The following is a 27274-nucleotide window of genomic DNA, read 5'->3' as shown; positions in this document are numbered from 1 at the left end:
TTAGAGACGGACCTGAAATTAACACTTCTACCACTTTTGCAATGTACATATCCGTTTACCTTTTCTTTCTTTAGATGCCTGACAAGAACATTTACCAGGGTGATGTTCTCACATTTTTTGCTTAAAACTGAGTCTGTTTTCTGTTCTCTCTTGTTGAAAGACTGAGACAGATCCTGGTATTGTTGGGTATATAGAGATTTGCCTCAGGAATTCATTTATCCTCTCCTTTAACACACTAATATTGGTATGCTCTCAGTGCTCTATGAATCATACAGTGCATGGGCATATAAAGTATTGTCAACTTACAAATGTGTTAAAAGCATGAACCTGTATACAAAATCTAAATGAGCATAATAAGATCTTCCACAATTGCTGTTCAATGAATTCAAACGTTTAGGGTGGAGAGACTGATCGAGAAAGTGAGAACCACAGTGTCAGCTCATGTCTTTAGCTCCATGACACCCCTAAATCAGACCCAGCTATCATCATGTACCCCTCACTCTGCCGTCAGAGAGGGCTGGGCTGTGGATGTTCTGGGGAGAGAGGGAATGAGCAGGGAGGTGGTGCTGGTGGTCAATTTTTTTTATTTTTATTTTTTAAATGTGCTAAATAGCCCAAATGTTCAGTGTAGGGATCTATAAATGAGTAGCATCCATCAATCATTGTGATGTCAGTCCTTCCCCTGCCTAGACAGACAGGGGTGACTAGTGTCATTGTCTGTTACTGTCCAGTGCTCCCATGCCCACACCACCGCTGGAATGTCAAATAGACATGACAGGCCACCAGTCACAGAGGAGAGGGACACATAGTCACCTTTTTGGATTTGGGAGTTGTGGATCATAAGCATCATAGCAGCACAGGCTTTGTTCCCTGGGTGGTTGACAGCTGGTCTGGCGCCACATTGGGCTTCACTCAACAGTGAAGTCGAGGTTGATGGAAGAAAATAAAAGTGATTTTTTATTATTATATTCTCTCAGCTTTGATGGTAGTTTTTTATTTTTTTTTAGTCTATAGTCAAAGTAATTTATTGTTCATGATTTTATATTTGTGTGTCACTTTCTGCTTTTGTGTGATTTGGAATTTATGAAAAACATCCAAAACATTTGACACTTTTTTATGTCAGTGTGTCTGGACACATTTTACTATGACATTGAATACCTAGGATAGGATAAGTAATCCTTCTCACCCCCCCCCCCTTTAAGATTTAGATGCACTATTGTAAAGTGACTGTTCTACTGGATGTCATAAGGTGAATGCACCAATTTGTAAGTCGCTCTGGATAAGAGCGTCTGCTAAATGACTTAAATGTAATGTAAATGTAATGTAAAGATACTTTAATTGAAAATGTCACGAGTAAAAGTGAGTCACCCAGTAAAATCCTACTTGAGGTAAAGTCTAAAAGTATTTGGTTTTTAAATATACTTAAGTATCAACAGTAAAAGTTTAAATCATTTCACATTGTAAGTCGCTCTGGATAAGAGCGTCTGCTAAATGACTTAAATGTAAATGTAAATGTTATATTAAGCAAACCAGAATGCACCATTTTCTTGTTTTTTTTTAATTACGGCCTGCCAGGGACACACTCCAATACTCACTAAACACAAACAAAGCATGTGTTTTAGTGAGTCCGGCAGATTAGAGCCAGTAGGGATGACCAGGGATGTTGTCTTGATAAGTGTGTGAATTAGACCATTTTCCTGTCCTGCTAAGCATTCAAAATGTAACAAATACTTTTGGGTGTCAGGGGAAATGTATGGAGTAAAAAGTACATTTGTTTTTTTAGGAATGTAGTGAAGTAAAAGTTTTCAAAAATATAAATAGTAAAGTACAGAGAACTCCCAAAACTACGTATGTAGTACTTTAAAGTACTTTCACTTAAGTACTTTACACCATTAGTTTCTGTCCAATTACATGTCCCCTCACCTCTCGCCTGCCTCCTCTCCACTCACCTCCTTCATCACCCCCACCCTCAACATCCTCACCCTTTTTTTCTTTCACCCCTCACCTTCTCACTCACTTTATCCTTCTCCCTCACCTCCCTCATCTCCAAAATCGGATCCAGAGACTGAGTTGTTTCGAGAGCATTTGTTTATACCACAATGTCAGAGTATTTTCCCATAGGTCAATCCTTATTGGATTTGTCATACATTTTGAATAATGTATGACACCACCCTCTGTAGCGCCATGCGATCGAGGGCGGTGCTATTGCCATGCCAGGCAGTGAGGCAGCTAGTCAAAATGCTCTCAATGGGACAACTGTCAAACTTTTTGAGGATTTTAGGTCCCATGCCAAACTTTTTCAACCTCCTGTTGCGCCTTCTTCATGACTGTGTGTGTTTGAACCATTTGAAGTTTTAAGTGATTTGCGGGCTCTGGTCCCCCCAAAAAAGTTGTGCACTATAAAGGGTGTCTTTTCAGACACAGCCATAGTGTGCTACTAATAGTTCAACAGGTTCCTATTGGTACATGCCGGATACCCCCTTCACCCGTTACACATCATCGTTCCCTAAGCCGATGGGAGATGGTTGAAGTCATTGTTAGTAGTTCTGCCTTCCTTCTAATTCGGAATCCTAAATCACCATTCTGACCTGACCTCTCCATTGGTCTGTTCTGTTGTCTTGCATCAGGTCAGACAGTACAACCTGTCTTGTCAGTCGATGGACCTTAGTGATGTATTAGGAGTGACGCCATTCTGCTGCATTCTAGAATGTAGAGAGATTAGATCACCCATGGTTACGGTGTGGGAACCCAGCCACCTGTGGATAGTTAATTCAGCCTGTGTGAGGTAACATTTCAACCCTCGTTTAGGAACATTCCTTGACAGAACTTCCTCACTGTGTGGGGTCAAACTGAGGTTAGGGGCGCCCTCGATTCTGTCAAGGGTTAGGGATAGGGTCCCTTCTCCATACCCTCCTTCAGTTCAATCACTGCAGGGTTAGGATCCCTCCCACCACCTCCACCTCTTTATCCAATCATAATTCTCTAACCAGCAGGCGAATCAACAGAGAAACCATTGTCATGTTCATCCTTCTGCTCTTATAATCCAGTATTCCCGACATCTTCACTTACTTACTTACTTACTTTATTGTCCCCGTGGGGAAATGTTGCTGCAGTATCATGTACATGTTTAACATGGTGTTTAAACATATACATGACAATACCACTAATTGACAGCACAATATTCATAACAGTTACATCCAAATAAAAAAAGACTAGCCTGCTGGCCTTACTGGGTCGATAGGAACTGTTTAGGAGGGATATCACACCTGGCACAAATTATTGTCTAGTTTAGTTTTCATGCAAGGGGGTGCCCTAGACTTGCACCCAGAGGGGAGTAGTTCAAGGTCCGGGTACAGGGGGTGGCTTGGGTCTAAAAATAATTTTATGAGCCTTGCTGAGGGCCTGTCTGTTTGACTCTAAGTACCTTGCTTGCTGTGGTGATAATCCTTCTCAGGATGTTTCTCTGGCTGACACGGGCAATTGCCAAACCAACACACAATACAAAAAGTTGAAATACTCTCAACATTAGATGATCCCAGCTTTTTTAGAAAGTACAGTCTCTGTTGACTCTTTTAGTAGATCAGGTCTGTACATTTCCTCCACTGAATCTTATTGTCCAAGAGGACACCCAGGTATTTGTATTCCTCTATCTCTATGTTCTGACCTCTGATAGACGATGCAGAGGTAGGTGTTGTACGCTTCTTGAAGTCTATGCACATCTCTTTGGTCTTGTTGGCGTTGAGGACCAAGTGTGATTCATCACACCACTCCACACAGTCATTTAGGACCGGGCCATGTTGTTCCTCGTCATCATGCAACAGGCTGATCAAGGCAGTGTCATCAGCGAACTTAACTAGGTGTCTGTCCGGATGGGAACTAGTACAACTATTGGTGTACAAAATGTACAGGAGTGGGGACAAAACATATCCCTGTGGGGAGCCTGTGTTGGTGGTGCATATGTCCGACACCCAACTTGACCCGCTGTGACATCTGGCTCAGGAAGTTCAACAGCCACAAAACCAGCCCCCCATCTCAGGAGATGTCACTTATGAGTCTCTGTGCCCGAATATAAGGCTGGATTGTGTTGAAGGCAGAAGGAAAGTCAACAAACAGAACACTGAGATGGGATTTGGCGCCCTCTTGATGTCTGTAGATCATGTTGAGGAGAGTGAGAATGGCATCATCAACTCCTCTGCTGGGCTGATTGGCAAACTGAAACGGGTGGTGCTGAGAATATGACCTTTCACAATTTTCTCAAAGCATTTCCTTCCTAAGGATGTCAAGGTGACAGGGTCATGTAGCAAAGAGGGCTAAGATGCTTTAGGAATGGGTATAATTATTGAGGTTTTCCACAATACTGGCATGTGTTGTGTTGGAGCAAAACCCATGACTATCGATTACATTTCCATTATTAGCAGCATCTAAGCTGTTTATGTTGGAGAGCTAAGACAGAATGGCCATATAAGGAATGGAACATATAGGACCAGTATAGGACCAGGGCCCTGCTACCATTATAACCTATACAGCTGTCAGATGTGGGTGTTAACATGCAAGAACTGAGATGGAAAAGTGATGATAAAGAAAAGTCAAGGGAAGCTATTTTCATATACAGGGAGGGGACTTTATACGTTATGCAAAGACAGAATCCTATAAAGGCAGGACTCTGTAATATGAGAATTTAGTATTTTCCATGGAGGGGATCGGCTCTGTTACGTTTGTAAAATAGTCTTCACGTGGAAGGGCTCGGCTTTGCTACCTTGTATTAAAGTCTCATTTGAATTCACAAGTTCTAGAAAATGTGTTATATTTCTGAGTCAATATTCCACCACAGTTGCCGGTCAAGCGAGGATTGGAAAATGTCTGTAAAAACACCAACTATTTGTTCATCACAGTGCTTCAATGTCCACTTATTTTGTCCAGGCCTGGGCTTTTTTGTGCATTACATCCACTGAACAACTTCAAAACATCAGCCTGTTTAACAACGACCCTCTCTAACACTTGTAATGATACTTCCATTTGTTTGTTTTCTTCCTAAGTCGTCTGATTCAAATCTTGAGAAGAAAACATTCAGTTCATTAGCCTTGTTCTGGCGCTCATGTCTCCCAAGGTCAGCATTGGTTTTTCCCCTGCCTATGTGGGTGGCATGAGCCATGTATTTCATCTTTTGCCAGGCCACCCTTGAGTTTCCTGAGGAGAGGGTCCTCTCCACCCTTTGCTTGTATGCCTCCTTGTCCACCAGTATCTGTCTTTTTATCTCACGTTGTACATCTCTTAAAGCCTGTCTACCACCCTCAGCATAAACTGCCTTCTTCCTATCAAGTAGTGATTTTAGATGTTTTGATACCCAAGGCTTATTGTTAGGGAATATTTTACTGGTTTTTATAGGCACAACTGACTCAACACAGAAGTTGACAAAGTCTGAAACAACATCTGTGAGTTTGTTAAGATCAGAGCTGCTGTCTTCAAATACCCCCCACAGTACAGTCAAAACACCCTTGGAGAGGAGTGATACGGTTGTCGTTCCAGATCTGGACAGTTTTAACTGTAGGTTTCTCCCTCTCCATGAGCTAACAGTAGGTTGGCCGGAGGTAGACAACATTGTGGTCAGATGTCCCCAGGGGAGGTCTGTTGGTGGCAGAGAAAGCATTTGGTATGGTTCCATAGCACAGGTCAAGAGTCTTGTTTTTCCTAGTGTGACATTTCACATACTGGTTGTACGTGTGCAGGACCTTGTGCAAAGTGCTGTTGTTTAAAATCCATTAAAATAAATGTGGGTGCGTCGGGGGAGATGGAACCCAGTTTCTGTGACAGATTATAAATAATCTCTGATGCCTTTGCTATATTATCTTTCGGTTGAATGTACACAACGGTCACAAACAATTGGGGGAACTCACGGGGCAGATAGTAGGGTCGCAGTGACACAGAAAGCAGTTCAATATCGAGGGTACAGAGTCTCTGTGACGGTCAGATCACGATCTAGCCAGTGTGAAGCCAGCTGGCTCCACTTCCCTGTCTGGGACCCATCCAGCCAAGTCTCAGTAAACGCCAGCAAACAGGCCTCCAAGTATTCATGTTGGAGGCGCAGATTCGCTGACAGCTCATCCGCTTTCCCCCTCAGTGACTGGGCGTTGATCAGCAAGGTGTTAGGTAAGGGATGTTTTTTATTTTATTTATACTGTCTACTATCCTGTCATACTTCTCTGTCTGATTCCCCTGCATTTTCCACATTTACATGTGGGTTTGTAATCCACTCGCAGACAATCAGGGATTAGATTGGCCCTTGGGATATCCATTACGTTCGTGTTTGAGTTGCATTGTAGTAGAAACCCTCTGCTGTATTGGATTCCGCTGCCGGCAGCGTTTCCATAACAGTCAATTTAGTACCGAGTATGTTCATGATCAACACGATCAGTCCAACACCCCACCACTGAAAAGCCATCATTAACAGATGGTTAACAAACAAAGTGTACAAATTTAAAAAGCATAAAAGAACACCACACCAAACAACATACACATTGCGGGATGCGACAGACCCGTGCCCCCCTATGACCTTCATCACCAGATCAGACATAATTGTTATCATCGTTCGCCCTCAACATCCTCTCCAATCTGCTCTGGCACCTCTGACTCCCTCTCTGGGGCAGCTTGCCTACCGGGTCCCTACACAGCACATATTGCTTCCAGATCTTCCGGAACGCATTCTGGAACTTCTTGATCTGAAATGCGTAGACAATGGGGTTCACAGCGGAGTTGCCGTGTGTGAGCAGGATGGCGATGTAGATGAGAAGCGTGGGCTTGTCACCGTTTGGGCTAAACAGTGTGATGCAGTTGAGGATGTTTAGAGGAAGCCAGCTGATGGCAAACAGGAAGAGGACCAGAGCCAATGACTTGGCTAGTTTCAGCTCCTTACTGTAGTAATGGCTGCGGTCTACGTGGCTCTCCGTCACCTGGGGTAGGAGGGAGGGAGAAGAGGATTTAGACTTTAGATTCAGAGGCTGTACATTTCTGTAATGCATACTTACAAGTTAACTGATGTTTTAACTGACATTACATTTTTTGGTTATTCTATTCCAAGTGTGTTTGATTTGCACAGCATTGTGCCCTGGGTGGAGTGAGTTGACACCTGATTTAGAAACAAATCAACATCTCTGCTCATTATGCCGGTCTAAGCTTTCATCCCTGAGGGGAATAACCTGTTATGCCAAAGTACAGCGAATTTCAACACCCCTTTATCTCCTTCCACCTCCCTGCTGTGCTCATCAAATGTACCCCCTTCATTCACCTGACTCTAGTCTAGTCAGTGACCTTCATGTAACCTGGTCCCAGAACTGTTTGTGCGGTCTTGCCAACTCCTAGGATCATTGTCAGGCCATGTGAGAATGACCATAGGAGTTGGCAAGATCAAGCTAACTTTGGCAAGACTAGCTCAAGCTAACCTTGACAAGACATTGGAAAAACTAGCTCAAGCCAACCTTGGCAAGACATTGGGAAGACTAGCTCAAGCTATCCTTGGCAAGACATTGGAAAGACTAGCTCAAGCCAACCTTGGCAAGACATTGGGAAGACTAGCTCAAGCTAACCTTAGCAAGACATTGGTAAGACAAAATCAGGCTAATGTTCTTACCGAGCTGGCGTTGGATCATATAATACCTCAGCATAGATAATTATTGCACATATAATAGAGACAATGCACATAGCTCATGGTAAAGAAGGTAGGGTTACCCTGTTCGAGTCATCTGATTCTCAAGACAGGTACTTCTCTACAGACAGTGAGCTACCTTCTTGTTGAGCTGGTGGTGTATCTTGTAGAATATCTCAGCATAGATTAGCAGCATGAGGACGAGGGGCGGAAGCACCCAGCCGAAGAAGTTGAAGTAGACCATGTAGTCCATGCTGATGACTTTCTCAAACTTACACATCACCTGGGAGACGTTGTCATGGAGACACATGCCCTTACTGCTGCTCGATCGTCCTATTTTTCTAACTTAATTGAGGAAAATAAGAACAATCCGAAATTCCTTTTTGATACTGTGGCAAAGCTAACTAAAAAGCAGCATTCCCCAAGAGAGGATGACTTGCACTTTAGCAGTGATAAATTCATGAACTTCTTTGAGGAAAAGATTATGATTATTAGAAAGCAAATTACGGACTCCTCTTTAAACCTGCGTATTCCTCCAAACCTCAGTTGTCCTGAGTCTGCACAACTCTGCCAGGACCTAGGATCAAGAGAGACGCTCAAGTGTTTTAGTACTATATCTCTTGACACAATGATGAAAATAATCATGGCCTCTAAACCTTCAAGCTGTATACTGGACCCTATTCCAACTAAACTACTGAAAGAGCTGCTTCCTGTGCTTGGCCCTCCTATGTTGAACATAATAAACGGCTCTCTATCCACTGGATGTGTACCAAACTCACTAAAAGTGGCAGTAATAAAGCCTCTCTTGAAAAAGCCAAACCTTGACCCAGAAAATATAAAAAACTATCGGCCTATATCAAATCTTCCATTCCTCTCAAAGATTTTAGAGAAGGCTGTTGCGCAGCAACTCACTGCCTTCCTGAAGACAAACAATGTATACGAAATGCTTCAGTCTGGTTTTAGACCCCATCATAGCACTGAGACGGCACTTGTGAAGGTGGTAAATGACATTTTGATGGCATCGGACCGAGGCTCTGCATCTGTCCTCGTGCTCCTAGACCTTAGTGCTGCTTTTGATACCATCGATCACCACATTCTTTTGGAGAGATTGGAAACCCAAATTGGTCTACACGGACATGTTCTGGCCTGGTTTAGGTCTTATCTGTCGGAAAGATATCAGTTTGTCTCTGTGAATGGTTTGTCCTCTGACAAATCAACTGTACATTTCGGTGTTCCTCAAGGTTCTGTTTTAGGACCACTATTGTTTTCACTATATATTTTACCTCTTGGGGATGTTATTCGAAAACATAATGTAAACTTTCACTGCTATGCGGATGACACACAGCTGTACATTTCAATGAAACACGGTGAAGCACCAAAATTGCCCTCGCTAGAAGCATGTGTTTCAGACATAAGGAAGTGGATGGCTGCAAACTTTCTACTATTAAACTCGGACAAAACAGAGATGCTTGTTCTAGGTCCCAAGAAACAAAGAGATCTTCTGTTGAATCTGACAATTAATCTTAATGGTTGTACAGTCGTCTCAAATAAAACTGTGAAGGACCTCGCGTTACTCTGGACCCTGATCTCTCTTTTGAAGAACATATCAAGACCATTTCGAGGACAGCTTTTTTCCATCTACGTAACATTGCAAAAATCAGAAACTTTCTGTCCAAAAATGATGCAGAAAAATTAATCCATGCTTTTGTCACTTCTAGGTTAGACTACTGCAATGCTCTATTTTCCGGCTACCCGGATAAAGCACTAAATAAACTTCAGTTAGTGCTAAATACGGCTGCTAGAATCCTGACTAGAACCAAAAAATTTGATCATATTACTCCAGTGCTAGCCTCTCTACACTGGCTTCCTGTCAAAGCAAGGGCTGATTTCAAGGTTTTACTGCTAACCTACAAAGCATTACATGGGCTTGCTCCTACCTACCTCTCTGATTTGGTCCTGCCGTACATACCTATACGTACGCTACGGTCACAAGACGAGGCCTCCTAATTGTCCCTAGAATTTCTAAGCAAACAGCTGGAGGCAGGGCTTTCTCCTATAGAGCTCCATTTTTATGGAACGGTCTGCCTACCCATGTCAGAGACGCAAACTCGGTCTCAACCTTTAAGTCTTTACTGAAGACTCATCTCTTCAGTGGGTCATATGATTGAGTGTAGTCTGGCCCAGGAGTGGGAAGGTGAACGGAAAGGCTCTGGAGCAACGAACCGCCCTTGCTGTCTCTGCCTGGCCGGTTCCCCTTTTTCCACTGGGATTCTCTGCCTCTAACCCTGTTACGGGGCTGAGTCACTGGCTTGCTGGGGCTCTCTCGTGCCGTCCCTGGGGGGGTGCGTCACCTGGGTGGGTTGATTCACTGTTGTGGTCGGCCTGTCTGGGTTTCCCCCCTTTGGGTTGTACCGTGTCGGAGATCTTTGTGGGCTATACTCGCCTTGTCTCAGGATGGTAAGTTGGTGGTTGTAGATTTCCCTCTAGTGGTGTGGGGGCTGTGCTTTGGCAAAGTGGGTGGGGTTATATCCTTCCTGTTTGGCCCTGTCCGGGGTGTCCTCGGATGGGGCCACAGTGTCTCCTGACCCCTCCTGTCTCAGCCTCCAGTATTTATGCTGCAGTAGTTTATGTGTCGGGGGCTAGGGTCAGTTTGTTTATCTGGAGTACTTCTCCTGTCCTATTCGGTGTCCTGTGTAAATCTAAGTGTGCGTTCTCTAATTCTCTCCTTCTCTCCTTCTTTCTCTCTCTCGGAGGACCTGAGCCCTAGAACCATGCCCCAGGACTACCTGACATGATGACTCCTTGCTGTCCCCAGTCCACCTGGCCATGCTGCTGCTCCAGTTTCAACTGGCCTGGGCCCTAGGACCATGTCCCAGGACTACCTGACATGAGGACTCCTTGCTGTCCCCAGTCCACCTGGCCATGCTCCTGCTCCAGTTTCAACTGTTCTGCCTTACTATTATTCAACCATGCTGGTCATTTATGAACATTTGAACATCTTGGCCACGTTCTGTTATAATCTCCACCCGGCACAGCCAGAAGAGGACTGGCCACCCCACATATGCTCTCTCTAATTCTCTCTTTCTTTCTCTCTCTCGGAGGACCTGAGCCCTAGGACCGTGCCCCAGGACTACCTGACATGATGGCTCCTTGCTGTCCCCAGTCCACCTGACTGTGCTGCTGCTCCAGTTTCAACTGTTCTGCCTTATTATTATTTGACCATGCTGGTCATTTATGAACATTTGAACATCTTGGTCATTTTCTGTTATAATCTCTACCCGGCACAGCCAGAAGAGGACTGGCCACCCCACATAGCCCGGTTCCTCTCTAGGTTTCTTCCTAGGTTTTGGCCTTTCTAGGGAGTTTTTCCTAGCCACCGTGCTTTTACACCTGCATTGTTTGCTGTTTGGGGTTTTAGGCTGGGTTTCTGTACAGCACTTTGAGATATCAGCTGATGTACGAAGGGCTATATAAATAAATTTGATTTGATTTGATTTGATTTGGTTGTTCCAGCCCAGCATGGGCGTCAGGCCAACCACTATGGCAACCATCCAACACACCACCACCGCCGTGCCTGCACGCCGCCGTGTCACCACATGTTTGTAGCTATGGAGATGGGGGATAAGACAATTATGAGGAGTTAGAGTATAATGGGTTGGTGTGTGTGCGTGTGAGTATTGAGCAACAATTGCTGGAGTTTTAGTGCATACTTTTCTGTTTTCCTGTTGATATGCTTCCAAGTGCTTTCTTTGTGTCACGCCCTGATCTATTTCACCTGTCCTTGTGCTTGTCTCCACCCCACTCCAGGTGTCGCCCATCTTCCCCACTTATCCCTTGGGTATATATACCTGTGTTTTCTGTCTGTCTGTGCCAGTTCGTCTTGTTTGTTCAAGTCTACCAGCGTTTTGTGTCTCAGCTCCTGCTTTTTCCAGTCTCTCTTTTCTCACCCTCCTGGTTTTGACGCCTGCCAGTCCTGACTCCGAGCTCGTCTGCCTGACTACTCTGCCTGCCCCTGAGCCTGCCTGCCGTCCTGTACCTTGGCCCCACCACTCTGGATTATCGACCCCTGCCTGCCTTGAGCTGTTGTTTGCCTGCCCCTGTTACAATAAACATTGTTACTTCTACACAGTCTGCACTTGGGTATAACCTGAAACCTGATACTTTCTTGACTTTGAATCAATAGAAGAAATGTGTGTCCTGCACTACAAATCGTTTTCAAGGCAAAGGATTTTAATTTGTTTATCACTTTTATGGTTACTACATGATTTCATATGTGTTATTTCATAGTTTTGATGTCTTCACTATTATTCTACAATGTAGAAAATAGTAAAAATAAAGAAAAACCCTTGAATGAGTAGGTGTGTCCAAACTTTTGACTGGTACTGTATTTGTGGCCGGAGGCAAGGTACATACAGGGCCTGTGTTAAAGACAGAATGTTTGCATAAGGGTGTTAGTTGCAGAGTTTGGCAGGACCGACATCAGTGTATTCTATGGAGTCCCAAAAACCAAGGCTTTAATGTTACAGGCAATTGGGAGAGCAGAATGGAATGTGACTGGGGCGGAGATCTGTGTGGCTCATCAATTAAGGAAGTAGGTAATAGAGTCTCAAGGGAACGATACCCCTCTGTGTATAGTGATACAGGAGATTTCTCATAGTAGAGGAAGGACAGCTAATTGTGCACGATATGTATGCATGCATGTTAACATTAGAAGCCTCCTCCCTAAGTTTGTTATATTCACTGCTTTAGCACACTCTGCCAACCCAGATGTCCTAGCCGTGTCTGAATCCTGGCTTAGGATTTCCATCCCTAACTACAACATCTTCCGAAAAGATAGAACAGCCAAAGGGGGTGGTGTTGCAATCTACTGCAGAGATAGCCTGCAGAGTTCTGTCTTACTATCCAGGTCTGTGCCCAAACAATTCCAGCTTCTAAAAACACTACTTCTAAAAATTCTACTTCTAAAAAGACCATATGTGAATTGATTGCCCCCCATTTCTCTACAGAGTTTGTGCTGCTAGGTAACCAAAACTGGGATATGCTTAACACAATCTATGCTTGATGCCCTCAATCTCACACAATTATCAATAAACCCACCAGGTACAACCATCTGTAAACATGGGCACCCTCATAAATAACATCCTAACCAACTTGCCCTCCAAATAATCCTCTGCTGTTTTCAACCAAGATCTCAGCAATCACTGCCTCATTGCCTGCATCTGTAATGGGTCTGCGGTCAAACGACCACCCCTCATCACTGTCAAACGCTCCCTAAAACACTTCAGAGAGCAGGCCTTTCTAATCGACCTGGCCCGGGTATCCTGGAAGGATATTGACCTGGTCCCATCAGTAGAGGATGCCTGGTTATTCTTTAAAAGTAACTTCCTCACCATCTTAGATAAGCATGTTTCCCCGAGGGGAACTCCACCCCCCCCCCCATTCAGCTGAAAAGGTGACGCAGGGAATGCAATAATATTCTTTAGAAATATTTAACTTTCACACATTAACAAGTCCAATGCCTCAAATTACAGATAAACATCTTGTTCATCTACCCATCATGTCTGATTTTTTTAATGTTTTACAGCAAAAACACAACATATATTTATGTTAGACCACCAGCAAATCAAAGGAAAAACGCAGCCATTTTTTCCAGCCAAAGATAGTCACAAAAGCAGGATTAGAGATCAAATGAATCACTAACCTTTTGAAAATCTTCATCAGATGACACTCATATGATATGTTACACACTACATTTATGTTTTGTTCGATAATATGCATATTTCTATCCACAAATCTCGGTTTACATTGACAACCATGTTCAGAAATGCCTCCAAAATATCCGGAGGAATTATAGAAAGCTACGCCGGATAACAGAAATACTCATCATAAACTTTGACTAAAGATACGTTACATGTTACATATAATTAAATATACACTGGTTCTTAATGCAACCGCTGTGTCAGATTTTTTAAAAACGTTATGGAAAAAGCCTACCATGCAATAATCTGAGACAGCGCTCAGACGTAAAAGTATTTCTCCGCCATGTTGGAGTCAACAGAAATCAGAATGCAGTGCAAGGAGTCCTAGTTCCTCAATAAATCGTTGTTTTGTTCCATAATGTCCAATACTAGTGTCCAATTAGCTGCATTTGCTACCACTTTCAGCTCACGTACCCAAAAACTGACGCTGGTCCAGGACAACTCGCACGAAAACTTAAAAAATATATATTCTAGGTCGAATAAACTGGTCAAACTAAGTAGAGAATCAATCTTCAGGATGTTATTTTCATATATATCCAATAACGTTCCAACCGGATCATACGTTTTCAGCTGCAGCCAAATGGAACGACGGTGGCACCCAGAGAAATGCGCCACAGGAAAATGGCATTCTGTCGGCAGAGTGACTATTTCCCCTCGCATTCAGTCAAAGTTCACACCAAAAGCTCCATTCCACGTTCTACTGAATGGGGACATCTAGTGGAAGGCGTAGGAAGTGCTACCAGATCCATATCTTGTTGGGAAAGGAAGGGGCGATGACGTCAAAGTTGACCCACATTCAGAATTTCACTTCTTGTTTGGAAGATTGCCTGCCCTATGAGTTCTGTTATACTCACAGACATAATTCAAACAGTTTTAGAAACTTCAGAGTGTTTTATATCCAATAGTAACAATATGAATACATTAGCAATCTAGGACAGAGTAGGATGCAGTTCACTATGGGCACGCAATTAATCCAAAGTGAAAATACTGCCCCCTATCCTCAACAAGTTTTAAATATGCACGCCCCATTCAAAAAAATTTAGAACCAGGATAAAGCCCTTGGTTCTCTCCAGACCTGACTGCCCTTGACCAGTACAAAAACATCCTATGGCGTTCTGCATTAGCATCGAATAGCCCCCGTGATATGCAACTTTTCAGGGAAGTTAGGAACCAATATACACAGGCAGTTAGGAAAGCTAAGACTAGCTTTTTCAAGCATAATTATTTTACATCCTGTAGCATGAACTCAAAAAATTCTGGGACACTGTAAAGTCCATGGAGAATAAGAGCACCTCCTCCCAGCGGCCCACTGCACTGAGGCTAGGAAATACTGTCCCCACTATAATTGAGAATTTCAATAAGCATTTTTCTACAGCTGGCCATGCTTTCCACCTGGCTACCCCTACCCCAATCAACAGCCCTGCACCACCCCCAGCAACTCACCCATGCCTCCCCATTTCTCCTTCACCCAAATCCAGATAGCTGATGTTCTGAAAGAGTTGCAAAATCTGGACCCCTACAAATCAGATGGGCTAGACAATCCGGACCCTCTCTTTGTAAAATGATCTGCCAAAATTGTTGCAACCCCTATTTACCAGCCTGTTCAACCTCTCTTTCATATCATCTGAGATCCCCAAGGATTGGAAAGCTGCCACAGTCATCCCCCTCTTCAAAGGGGGAGACACCCTGGACCCAAACTGTTACAGACCTATATCCATCCTGCCCTAAGGTCTTCGAAAGCCAAGTCAACAAACAGATCACTGACCATCTCGAATCCCACCGTACCTTCTCCACTGAGCAATCTGGTTTCTGAGCCGGTCACGGGTGCACCTCAGCCACGCTCAAGGTACTAAACGATATCATAACCGCCATCGATAAACGATAAACGACAGTACTGTGCAGCCGTCTTCATCGACCTGGCCAAGGCTTTCTACTCTGTCAATCACCATATTCTTAACGGCAGATTCAGTAGCCTCGGTTATTCTAATGACTGCCTTGCCTGGTTCACCAACTACTTTGCAGACAGAGTTCAGTGTGTCAAATCGGAGGGCATGTTGTCCGGTCCTCTGGCAGTCTCTATGGGGGTGCCACAGGGTTCAATTCTCGGGCCGACTCTTTTCTCTGTATATATCATATATCTGGCCTGCTTGCCTCCCTACCACTGAGGAAGTACAGTTCCCGCTCAGCCCAGTCAAAACTGTTCGCTGCTCTGGCTCCCCAATGGTGGAACAAACTCCCTCACGACGCCAGGACAGCGGAGTCAATCACCACCTTCCGGAGACACCTGAAACCCCACCTCTTTAAGGAATACCTAGGATAGGATAAAGTAATCCTTCTCACCCCCCCCCCCTTAAAATATTTAGATGCACTATTGTAAAGTGGCTGTTCCACTGGATGTCATAAGGTGAATGCACTAATTTGTAAGTCGCTCTGGATAAGAGCGTCTGCTAAATGACTTAAATGTAATGTAAGATATCAATGATGTTGCTCTTGCCGCGGGTGATTCCCTGATCCACCTCTACGCAGACGACACCATTCTGTATACTTCTGGCCCTTCCTTGGACACTGTGCTATCTAACCTCCAAACAAGCTTCAATGCCGTACAACACTCCTTCCGTTGGCTCCAACTGCTCTTAAACGCTAGTAAAACCAAATGCATGCTTTTCAACCGTTCGCTGCCTGCACCCGCACGCCCGACTAGCATCACCACCCTGGATGGTTCCGACCTAGAATATGTGGACATCTATAAGTACCTAGGTGTCTGGCTAGACTGTAAACTCTCCTTCCAGACTCATATCAAACATCTCCAATCTAAAATCAAATCTAGAGTCAGCTTTCTATTCCACAACAAAGCCTCCTTCACTCACGCCGCCAAACTTACCCTAGTAAAACTGACTCCTACCGATCCTCGACTTCAGCGATGTCATCTACAAAATAGCTTCCAATACTCTACTCAGCAAACTGGATGCAGTTTATCACAGGGCCATCCGTTTTGTTACTAAAGCACCTTATACCACCCACCACTGCGACCTGTATGCTCTAGTCGGCTGGCCCTCGCTACATATTCGTCGCCAGACCCACTGGCTCCAGGTCATCTACAAGTCCATGCTAGGTAAAGCTCCGCCTTATCTCAGTTCACTGGTCACGATGGCAACACCCACCCGTAGCACGCGCTCCAGAAGGCGTATCTCACTGATCATCCTTAAAGCCAACTCCTCATTTGGCCACCTTTCCTTCCAGTTCTCTGCTGCCTGTGACTGGAACTAATTGCAAAAATCGCTGAAGTTGGAGACTTTTATCTCCCTCACCAACTTCAAACATCTGCTATCTGAGCAGCTAACCGATCGCTGCAGCTGTACATAGTCCATCGGTAAATAGCCCACCCAATTTACCTACCTCATCCCCATACTGTTTATATTTATTTACTTTTCTGCTCTTTTGCACATCAGTATCTCTACCTGCACATGACCATCTGATAATTTATCACTCCAGTGTTAATCTGCAAAATTGTAATTATTTGCCTACCTCCTCATGCCTTTTGCACACAATGTATATAGACTATTTTTGTCTTTCTACTGTGTTATTGACTTGTTTATTGTTTACTCCATATGTAACTCTGTTGTTGTTGTCTGTTCACACTGCTATGCTTTATCTTGGCCAGGTTGCAGTTGTAAATGATAACTTGTTCTCAACTAGCCTACCTTGTTAAATAAAGGTTAAATAAATCAAATAAATAAATATAGAGACTACTATGAAGATAAGTTGAATGTCACACATACTCAGATCATGGTGGAGCAGAGATAGTGTTAACATTTCAGACACTGTTGGCAACTTTTAGTGAGAAGGTACAGTGAGAAGGTACAGCTCCTGGAAGACTAGCTACAGGAGGCCACCTCACTGGAAGGGAAGTTCGCTGTAATAATAGCATCACATCCCCTGCAAAGTGTGATTTAAGAAACATGTGACTGAGTTTTGTAAGGTTGTATTTCAGGTGGCCATGGAGGAAGAAGGAGATGGGGAGGATAGTGATTATCTGGGTTGGGAACACCTTTTGTAACCTCTGTCTAACGGGGGAAGACTGGATGAAAGCATGAGGTGGTTTTTTAAGGCAGAAAAGTATCCTAAAGGTATAGAGTGAGAATCGTTGTTATCCAACTTAGTTTTTTCTTTGCATATATAATTATGCGTAGCTTAACGCATTATTAATACTTGTTGTGTTTTGCGTTTCCTTTGCTTTTGAAGTCGTGTGCTACTACTCTCTTGGGAACCCGAAGCAAGAAATGGAGAAAGTCAAAAGCTCCAGCTGAAATGTCATTATCAGTTGTCTGACAAGAGATGGAAATAAGATTGTGCATAGGGTAACTATAGATCAAAGGACGTCTCGGAGGTGTAAATATACAAATCAACTGTGAATGTTATTGTTTTATTTTTGTGTTCATTTATAAGTCATTTCCAAGTTTATATGTATGGAGTTACTGTTAAATATGGGGGACTGTACAAATCAATCTTTATTTGTCACATTTGTCACGGTAAGGTCAACAAGTGTAGACCTTACCGTGAAATGGCAAGGTTTTACTGCTAACCTACAAAGCATTACATGGGCTTGCTCCTACCTACCTCTCTGATTTGGTCCTGCCGTACATACCTATACGTACGCTACGGTCACAAGACGCAGGCCTCCTAATTGTCCCTAGAATTTCTAAGCAAACAGCTGGAGGCAGGGCTTTCTCCTATAGAGCTCCATTTTTATGGAACTGTCTGCCTACCCATGTCAGAGACGCAAACTCGGTCTCAACCTTTAAGTCTTTACTGAAGACTCATCTCTTCAGTGGGTCATATGATTGAGTGTAGTCTGGCCCAGGAGTGGGAAGGTGAACGGAAAGGCTCTGGAGCAACGAACCGCCCTTGCTGTCTCTGCCTGGCCGGTTCCCCTTTTTCCACTGGGATTCTCTGCCTCTAACCCTGTTACGGGGGCTGAGTCACTGGCTTGCTGGGGCTCTCTCGTGCCGTCCCTGGGGGGGGATGCTTCACCTGGGTGGGTTGATTCACTGTTGTGGTCGGCCTGTCTGGGTTCCCCCCTTGGGTTGTACCGTGTCGGAGATCTTTGTGGGCTATACTCAGCCTTGTCTCAGGATGGTAAGTTGGTGGTTGAAGATTTCCCTCTAGTGGTGTGGGGGCTGTGCTTTGGCAAAGTGGGTGGGGTTATATCCTTCCTGTTTGGCCCTGTCCGGGGGTGTCCTCGGATGGGGCCACAGTGTCTCCTGACCCCTCCTGTCTCAGCCTCCAGTATTTATGCTGCAGTAGTTTATGTGTCGGGGGGCTAGGGTCAGTTTGTTTATCTGGAGTACTTCTCCTGTCCTATTCGGTGTCCTGTGTAAATCTAAGTGTGCGTTCTCTAATTCTCTCCTTCTCTCTTTCTTTCTCTCTCTCGGAGGACCTGAGCCCTAGAACCATGCCCCAGGACTACCTGACATGATGACTCCTTGCTGTCCCCAGTCCACCTGGCCATGCTGCTGCTCCAGTTTCAACTGGCCTGGGCCCTAGGACCATGTCCCAGGACTACCTGACATGAGAGACTCCTTGCTGTCCCCAGTCCACCTGGCCATGCTCCTGCTCCAGTTTCAACTGTTCTGCCTTACTATTATTCAACCATGCTGGTCATTTATGAACATTTGAACATCTTGGCCACGTTCTGTTATAATCTCCACCCGGCACAGCCAGAAGAGGACTGGCCACCCCACATATGCTCTCTCTAATTCTCTCTTTCTTTCTCTCTCTCGGAGGACCTGAGCCCTAGGACCGTGCCCCAGGACTACCTGACATGATGGCTCCTTGCTGTCCCCAGTCCACCTGACTGTGCTGCTGCTCCAGTTTCAACTGTTCTGCCTTATTATTATTTGACCATGCTGGTCATTTATGAACATTTGAACATCTTGGTCATGTTCTGTTATAATCTCTACCCGGCACAGCCAGAAGAGGACTGGCCACCCCACATAGCCCGGTTCCTCTCTAGGTTTCTTCCTAGGTTTTGGCCTTTCTAGGGAGTTTTTCCTAGCCACCGTGCTTTTACACCTGCATTGTTTGCTGTTTGGGGTTTTAGGCTGGGTTTCTGTACAGCACTTTGAGATATCAGCTGATGTACGAAGGGCTATATAAATAAATTTGATTTGATTTGATTTTGATTTGAAATGCTTACTTACAAGCTCTTAACCAACAGTGCAATTCAAGAAGAGTTAAGAAAATATTTAACAAAAAACAAATATTTAAAAAAGTAAAGAGTAACACAATAAAATAACAATAACGAGGCTATATACAGCAGGTACCGGTACCGTGTCAATGTGCGGGGGTACAGGTTAGTTGAGGTAATTTGTACATGTAGGTTGGAGTAAAGTGACTATGCATAGATAATAAACAGTGAATAGCAGCAGTGTACAAATGGAGGAGGGAGGGGGGGGGTCAATATAAATAGTCCGATGGCCATTTGATTAATTGTTCAGCAGTCTTATGGCTTGGGGTATATGCTGTTAAGGAGCCTTTTGGCCCTAGACTTGGCGCTCCAGTACCGCTTGCCGTGTGGTAGCAGAAAAAAACAGTCTATGAGTTGGGTGACTGGAGTCTCTGACAACTTTATGGGCTTTCATCTGACACCACCAATTATATAGGTCCTGGATGGCAGGAAGCTTGGCCCCAGTGATGGTCACGGTCAGAAGCCGAGCAGATGCCATACCAGATGGTGACGCAACCGGTCATGATGCTCTCGATGGCGCAGCTGTAGAACTTTTGGAAGATCTGGGGACCCATGCCAAATCTGTTCAGTCTCCTGAGGGGGGGGGGATTTACCGCGTCCTCTTCACGATTGTCTTGGTGTGTTCGGGCCATGACAGTTTGTTGGTGATGTGGACACCAAGGAACTTGAAACTCTCGACCCGTTCTTGAAACTCTGAAGCCATTCTTGTGATTATTGTGACCTTGCCATTGTAATTGTTTGTAAGCTTGTGTAGTCATATTTGTCAATGATCGTATGCTATCCATTTGTTATTTGTATGCTGTTCTTTGTATGACATTTTCATATTTTATAATTAACCATTGATATTAGGCCCCTCTTGGCCATGATTACAGACACCTGTGTCTTTTGACATTACATAAACGAGTAATTGTGATTATACCCTGATGAAGACAACTTGGCTGTCGAAACGTTGGTAATTACATTTTTGCATCTGAGCTCCTAGAGTGTGCGGCTCTCTTTTATTACAGACTCGGTCAGGGAGAGGTTGAAAATGTCAGTGAAGACACTTGCCAGTTGGTCTGCGCATGCTTTGAGCACACGTCCTGGTAATCCATCTGGCCCACGGCTTTGTCAATGTTCACCTGTTTAAAGGTCTTGCTCACATCGGCTACCGAGAGTGTTATCACATTGTCATCCAGAACAGCTGGTACTCTTGTGCATGCTTCAGTCCTTGCCTCGAAGCGAGTATAAAAGGCTTTTAGCTTGTCTGGTAGGCTCGCATCACTGGGCAGCTCTGGGTTTCCCTTTGTAGGCCTTAATAGTTTTCCAGCCCTGCCACATCTGATGAGCGTCAGAGACGGTGTAGTAGGATTCAATCTTAATCCTGTATTGACGCTTTGATTGTTTGATGGTTCGTTTGAAGGCATAGCAGAATTTTTTATAAGGGTCTGGATTAGTGAGCCGCTCCTTGAAAGTGGCAGCTTTAGCTCAATGCAGATTTTGCCTGTAATCCATGGCTTCTGGTTTGGATATGTGCGTACTGTCACTGTGGGGACGACGTCTTTGATGCACTTATTGATGAAGCCGATGACTGAGGTGGTGCACTCCTCAATGTCATTGGATGAATCCCGGAACATAATCCAGTCTGTGCTAGCAAAACAGTCCTGTAGCTGTCAACGGAATTTCATAATTCCTATATGTGTTCATTAATTAAAATCACTGTCTGTTTCTAAGAATTTGTAAGTTTCTTATTTGTATAAAATAGACAGGGACCAGTCTTATCAAAATTAGATAATAGTATTTATTCTCAGAGCGCGCTGCCATAGAACCACGAACAACAGTTTATATACAAAATATGACGTCATTGGTTATAGAATGAATCTCCTCCTCTCGACCAAGACAAAGCAGGTTCAAATGTTTATTCCAACCCACTAGCGCACACTCTTGACTCACACTATATCAGGATTAACTTCTGAAGTCTCACCATTATCGATCACTATTTAGCAGACAGTTCCAGATAACGGAAAACCTAGGAGAGGCTCTCGCTGTCTTATTTAATCGCCACAGAGTTATAGCTGAGTGTGTTCAAACATAGGTTAATGACCCTCTTTGCTTACTTCAAACACACAACACATTCCTCCCCAACCTAGTTGGAATGGTGTTTATTATGTTTAATTACTCCTTGTTCATGCTACATAATCTCTTCCATATGAACTAACTTTATATCTATAATAAAACAGGGTAGAGTTTAATTAGTTCTAGTTCTATTTAAATGTAGATATTGTTTATTCATTATTCATAAAATTCCTATCAGTAGCGCAGCATACACATCAGTTACAGGGTGTCCACATCACCAACAAACTAACATGGTCCAAGCACACCAAGACAATCGTGAAGAGGGCACGACAAAACCTATTTCCCCTCAGGAGACTGAAAATATTTGGCATGGGTCCTCATGTCCTCAAAAGGCTCTCGAGCTGCACCATCGAGAGCATCCTGACCGGTTGCATCACTGCATGGTATGGCAACTGCCCAGCCTCAGACCGCAAGGCACTACAGAGGGTAGTGTGTACAGCCCAGTACATCACTGGGGCCAAGCTTCCTGCCATCCAGGACCTCTATACCAGGCAGTGTCAGCGGAAGGCCCTAAAAATTGTCAAAGACTCCAGCCACCCTTGTCATAGACTGTTCTCTCTGCTACCACACGGTAAGCGATACCAGAGCACCAAGTCTAGGTCCAAGAGGCTTCTAAATAGCTTCTACCCACAATCCATAAAACTCCTGATCATCTAATCAAATGGCCAACCAGACTGCTTGCATTACTATTTGCATTGCTCCCCCTCTTTTACACTGCTGCTACTCTGTTGTTATCACCTAGTCACTTTAATAACTCTACCTACATGTACATATTACCTCAACTAACTGGTGCCCATTCACATTGACTCTGTACCGGTACCCCCATGTATATAGTCTCGCTATTGTTATTTTACTGCTGCTCTTTAATTACATGTTACTTTTATTTCTTATTCATATTTTTTTTAACTGCATTGTTGGTTAGGGGCTCGTAAGTAAGCATTTCACTGTAAGGTCTACACGTGTTGTTTTGAGGCGCATGTGACTAATGAAATGTGATTTGATCTTACCACTTCCGTATTGAGTGAGTCACTGGTACTTCCTGCTTTAGTTTTTGCTTGTAAGCAGGAATCAGGAGGATAGAATTATGGTCAGATTTTCCAAATGGAGGGCGGGGGAGAGGTTTGTATGCATCTATGTGTGTGGAGTAAAGGTGGTCTACAGTTTTTTTTCCCTCTGGTTGCACATGTAACATGCTGGTAAAAAATGTGGTAAAACTGATTTAAGTTTGCCTGCATTAAAGTCCCACGCCACTAGGAGCGCCACTTCTGGATAAGCATTTTTTTGTTTGCTTATGGCCTTGGTTTTATTTGGTTTTATTAAGGTCTTAGTGCCAGCACTGGTCTGTGGTGGTAAATAGACGACTACGAATAATATAGATGAGAACTCTCTTGGTAGCAATACCTTGAGACTTTTTAAATATTAGACATTGCGCACCAGCTGCTAGTGACAAATAGACACACACCCCCAACCCTCGTCTTACCAGACGTAGCTTCTCTGTTCTGCCGGTGCATGGAAAATCCGGCCAGCTCTATGTTACCCATGTCGTCGTTCAGCCACGACTCAGTGAAACATAAGATTCTACAGTTTTGAATGTCCTGTTGGTAGGATAATCGTAATCATAGGTCCTCAATTTTATTTTCCAATGATTGCATGCTAGCCAGTAGAATGGGTGGGAGTTTGGAAAGCAGTATATCCTTCTCGTCAGAAAAAGCTTCTTCCAGTTCAAGGTGAGTAATCGCTGTTCTGATGTCCAGAAGTTATTTCCGGTCATAAGAGACGGTAGCAGCAACATTATGTACAGAATAAGTAAAAATATAATACAAACAACGCAAAAAAAAATACAAAATGGCACAGTAGGTTAGGAGCATGTAAAAGGTCAGCCATCCTCTTCGGTGCCATCTTAACTTGGGCTCTAACTTGAAATATTGAAATGTCCTTATTCATGTTAACATATTAGAACTGGGTGTGGAGTGCAGAAAGCACATCTACCTAAGTCCCATATGTAGCAGCTCATTGTAAGTGAAATATATAATGATTTTCTCTACACATCACTACCCAGTCGGTCAACAGATGGAGAGGGTTACAGTCTCACTAGGAGAGCATTCCTCACAGCTGGTGTGGAATTCAAATAGAGCAGGTACACACATCTCATCTTGACTATAGTCTTGACCCCAACTGATACTGGCTATGTATACACAGTCGGTCTGCAGTCTGTTGTGGTTGGGGACTATCCATTGTAGATGAATTCATTCTACATTTTATATACAATGTGATATAAAATACAGTTAATGCTTCTCCAGCTGGAAGCAACATCATGTTGACATGTAGCTCTGTCTCAGAGCCTATTGTGGGAGATTCTCATTTGGGAAAATAACTGTCAACTGAGTGGTCGAGGAGTGTCAATTCGTTAGTAGGCATACGCAAGAGTGTCCTCCCCTCCTCGATAGCCCCCTCCTCCTTTCGTCAAGGATATTCATGTGTATCCTACCACGAAAGAGTCTTGAAATCTGTCACACCCCCTTTGAATCAGCTTTTGTTTAGCCAGAGGAGAAAAACATGCACATGTTTAAAAACAATATGCTACTTATTGTTTTATCTATAACATGTCTTGGACAACTAACTTCATTTGTTTTGAACACTTTACACATTTATTTTGGGGCGAGTGCAGAAGCACTGTCTTATTTCAAGCCTGCGCATTTCCAATAATATGTACACTCTCCTTGCCGACCCGATTTAACTTGGACCTTTTTCAAAAGGAGGAGAGTGAGAGAGGACGGAGGAGAGAGGACGCAGGAGGTGAGCAAATCGAATTGATAAAAAGGCCTGTGCCTGTCGGGCAAAACTGCCAATGGGCAGCTACAGTGAGCTCCAAAAGTAGTGGGACAATGACAAATGTTTTGTTGTTTTGGCTCTGTACTCCAGCACGTTGGGATTTAAAAATGATACAATGACTATGAGGTTAAAGTTAAAGCTTTAATTTGAGTTTATTTTTATCCATATCAGGTGAACCGTTTAGAAATTACAGCACTTATACATAGTCCCCCCATTTAAGGGAACCAAAAGTATTAGGAAAAATGTACTTAACGTTTTACTACTTGAATACACAGTTAAGTATTAGCACGCAATGACTACATCAAGCTTGTGACTCTACAAATTTGTCGGGTGCATTTGCTGTTTGTTTTGGTTGTGTATCAGATTATTTTGTAACCAATAGAAATAAATGGTAAATAATGTATTGTGTATTTTGTTTTTGTCACATCCAGGATTATACATAATCATAGCAGTGTCCACATTATTGTAGAAGTGTTTAGAAACATATTCTATTCTTATTTACAATTAAAGTGACTCCAAAATTATGCAAAACATTATTTACAATTAATTTCTATATACCCTAAGATGAAAGCTGACAGTCTGCACTTTACCCTAATAGTCATTGTACCATTTCAAATGCATAGTTCTGGAGTACAGAGCAAAAAATAAGAAAGAAAAAAAGTTACTGTCCCAATAGATTTGGAGTTTACTGTAAAATAGGCTGAGTAGCCTATTCAGGCAATCTGCAACAAAATAGCCTGTACTGCACAATATCTCAAATCCCACTGCCAACACACTAACGAGACAAATGTTTGACCTACTGACCTTGGCAAAGAAAGCATGCAAACAGAGACCAAAGAAAACTCAGCAAAGCACAATATTTCCCCTTTCTCTCTCTCTTATTATTACCTCATGGGTATTTTCACCCTCAGGTAACGGTCGATAGCGATGGCCAGCAACGCGAGGATGGAACTCTGCGTGAGCACCAGCACGATGCACGTGACCAGCAGGCAGCTGTAGAAGTGCATCTCGAAACCGATGTTGATGGTGATGGCCAGTGGGATGACCAGAGCCCCCACCGCAATGTCCGCCAGAGCCAGAGACACAATGAAACAGAAGGTGGTGTCTCGCATCGAACGGTTGATCCGCACCGCCCAGATAACCATTACGTTTCCGATCACCGAAGTCACTGCGATGATCACCTCCATCACCATGTAGAGGGCTTCGACGGGCATCGTACCGGTAGCCTGGTCGGTCCTGTTGTCTTGTGCTGCGAGTATCTCAGAAAGACAGAGTGGAGAAGTCCTCATATTCCCTTGTGGAATTCGGAGAGGCATTGAAACTCTTCTTTAAGCCTGCGCATGATGTTCTGTTGTTCGATCCATAGGAAGTTATGCATCTAGATATATTGGTTGAAAAGTCATTTTTGAGCCTGCATTACTGGGCAGAATGTGGACCCTGGTTTGGACACATCATGCATATTGTGGTTTTAGTGAAAGTCTGGTGTCCCACTCCCCCAAAAATGAGGAGGAACAATTTCCCCAGAGAATGTGTAATTGAGTCACACTGGCCACATAGTGCCTCAATTCAGTTCGCACCACCGCTAGTCGTCATCATTAATAAGAATAGAAAATTGATGTAAAAAATCGTTCGTTCGTTATATTCCGGTTCTTTTTACAAAGGTGTTCCGCGTAGAATCCAGTCTTCTTTGCCAGAACGAAAGTTTGCTCACAAACGCAGAGCAGAGTGTTTTTTAAAGGCTACAGCGGCAACTGTCCCGAACTCAGACACAGGATGATGACCGCGGGTACGATCAGCTCCAATACAATCTCTAGTAATTGCGGCGAGGGAATTCCCCGTACTCTGTACTTTCTGGTAAGTCACATGCGCCGGCGGACATCTATGCAGAGAGAGAGAGAAAGAGAGAGAGTGCACCCTGTCCACAAAATTAGGTGGAAACTGAGTTGCACTTCCTGACCGCCTGCCAAATGTATGACCATATTAGCGGCACACATTTCCCTCAGATTACACAGATCCACAAAGAACTTGAAAACAACCCCAATTTATATTGAGTGAAATACCACAGTGTGACATAACAGCAGCAAGGCGTGTGACCTCTTTCCACAAGAAAAGGGCAACCAGTGAAGAACAAAAACCATTGTAAATACAACCCATTTTTATGTTTATTTATTTTCCCTTTTGTATTTTACTACCTTCTGTAGTGCCTTTTGTACTACTTGCACATAGTATGACATTTGACATGTCTTTATTCTTTTGGAACTTTTGTGAGTGTAATGTTAATTTGTATTGTTTATTTCACTTTTGTTTATTATCTACTTCACTTGCTTTGGCAAGGTTAACATATGTTTCCCATGCCAATAAAGCCCTTAAATTGAAAATGAAATGAGAAAGAGAGCGAGAGAGCGTGAGGACACCTGGTACCGCCAATCTATCCCAGCATTGGCCAGTGAGCATGAATGTGACATGTGCATTCTCATGAAAAACAGAAAAAAATCTATGTTATTTGTTTATGAAATAGATATTGTGTAGCCCTTACCTGCAGTCAATGACCAAACGCTCCCTCATTGGCATCATAAGTGGAAAGTTATTCATATTCTTCATAACAATACAATACACAATAACGTCATTGACCTGTAAATGTAGCCTGTGACATAAGCATGCCCATCAAATATCTTCTTCTCA

At 43.6% G+C, this 27274-nt stretch overlaps 1 protein-coding gene across 1 annotated transcript; it reads right to left on the bottom strand.

Moving 5' to 3' along the window:
* Positions 1-3087: 3087 nt before the first annotated feature.
* Positions 3088-26423, bottom strand: LOC124021078 (adenosine receptor A1-like). The gene is made up of 5 exons (XM_046336401.1): positions 25481-26423; positions 11078-11245; positions 8484-8490; positions 7779-7922; positions 3088-6947 (listed from the first exon to the last, which is right to left on the bottom strand). The coding sequence occupies exons 1-5, from the start codon at positions 25906-25908 to the stop codon at positions 6564-6566; spliced, it is 1131 nt and encodes a 376-aa protein (XP_046192357.1). The 5' UTR covers positions 25909-26423; the 3' UTR covers positions 3088-6563.
* Positions 26424-27274: the final 851 nt, after the last annotated feature.

This window comes from Oncorhynchus gorbuscha, linkage group LG03, assembly GCF_021184085.1.
Source record: "Oncorhynchus gorbuscha isolate QuinsamMale2020 ecotype Even-year linkage group LG03, OgorEven_v1.0, whole genome shotgun sequence".
NCBI lineage: Eukaryota > Metazoa > Chordata > Actinopteri > Salmoniformes > Salmonidae > Oncorhynchus > Oncorhynchus gorbuscha.
This window is presented reverse-complemented; position numbering and strand designations above follow the sequence as displayed.

What these genes read in the sequence shown, in the direction of transcription:
- LOC124021078 (XM_046336401.1), bottom strand. Translation starts at nt 25,908, where the DNA reads ATGCCTCTCCGAATTCCACAAGGGAATATGAGGACTTCTCCACTCTGT. An exon ending in AGGGTGAAAATACCCATGAG is followed by an intron (nt 11,246 to 25,480) that starts GTAATAATAAGA and finishes CCATCTCCATAG; the next exon opens with CTACAAACATGTGGTGACAC. An exon ending in ACCACCAGCTCAACAAGAAG is followed by an intron (nt 6,948 to 7,778) that starts GTAGCTCACTGT and finishes CTCCTACCCCAG; the next exon opens with GTGACGGAGAGCCACGTAGA.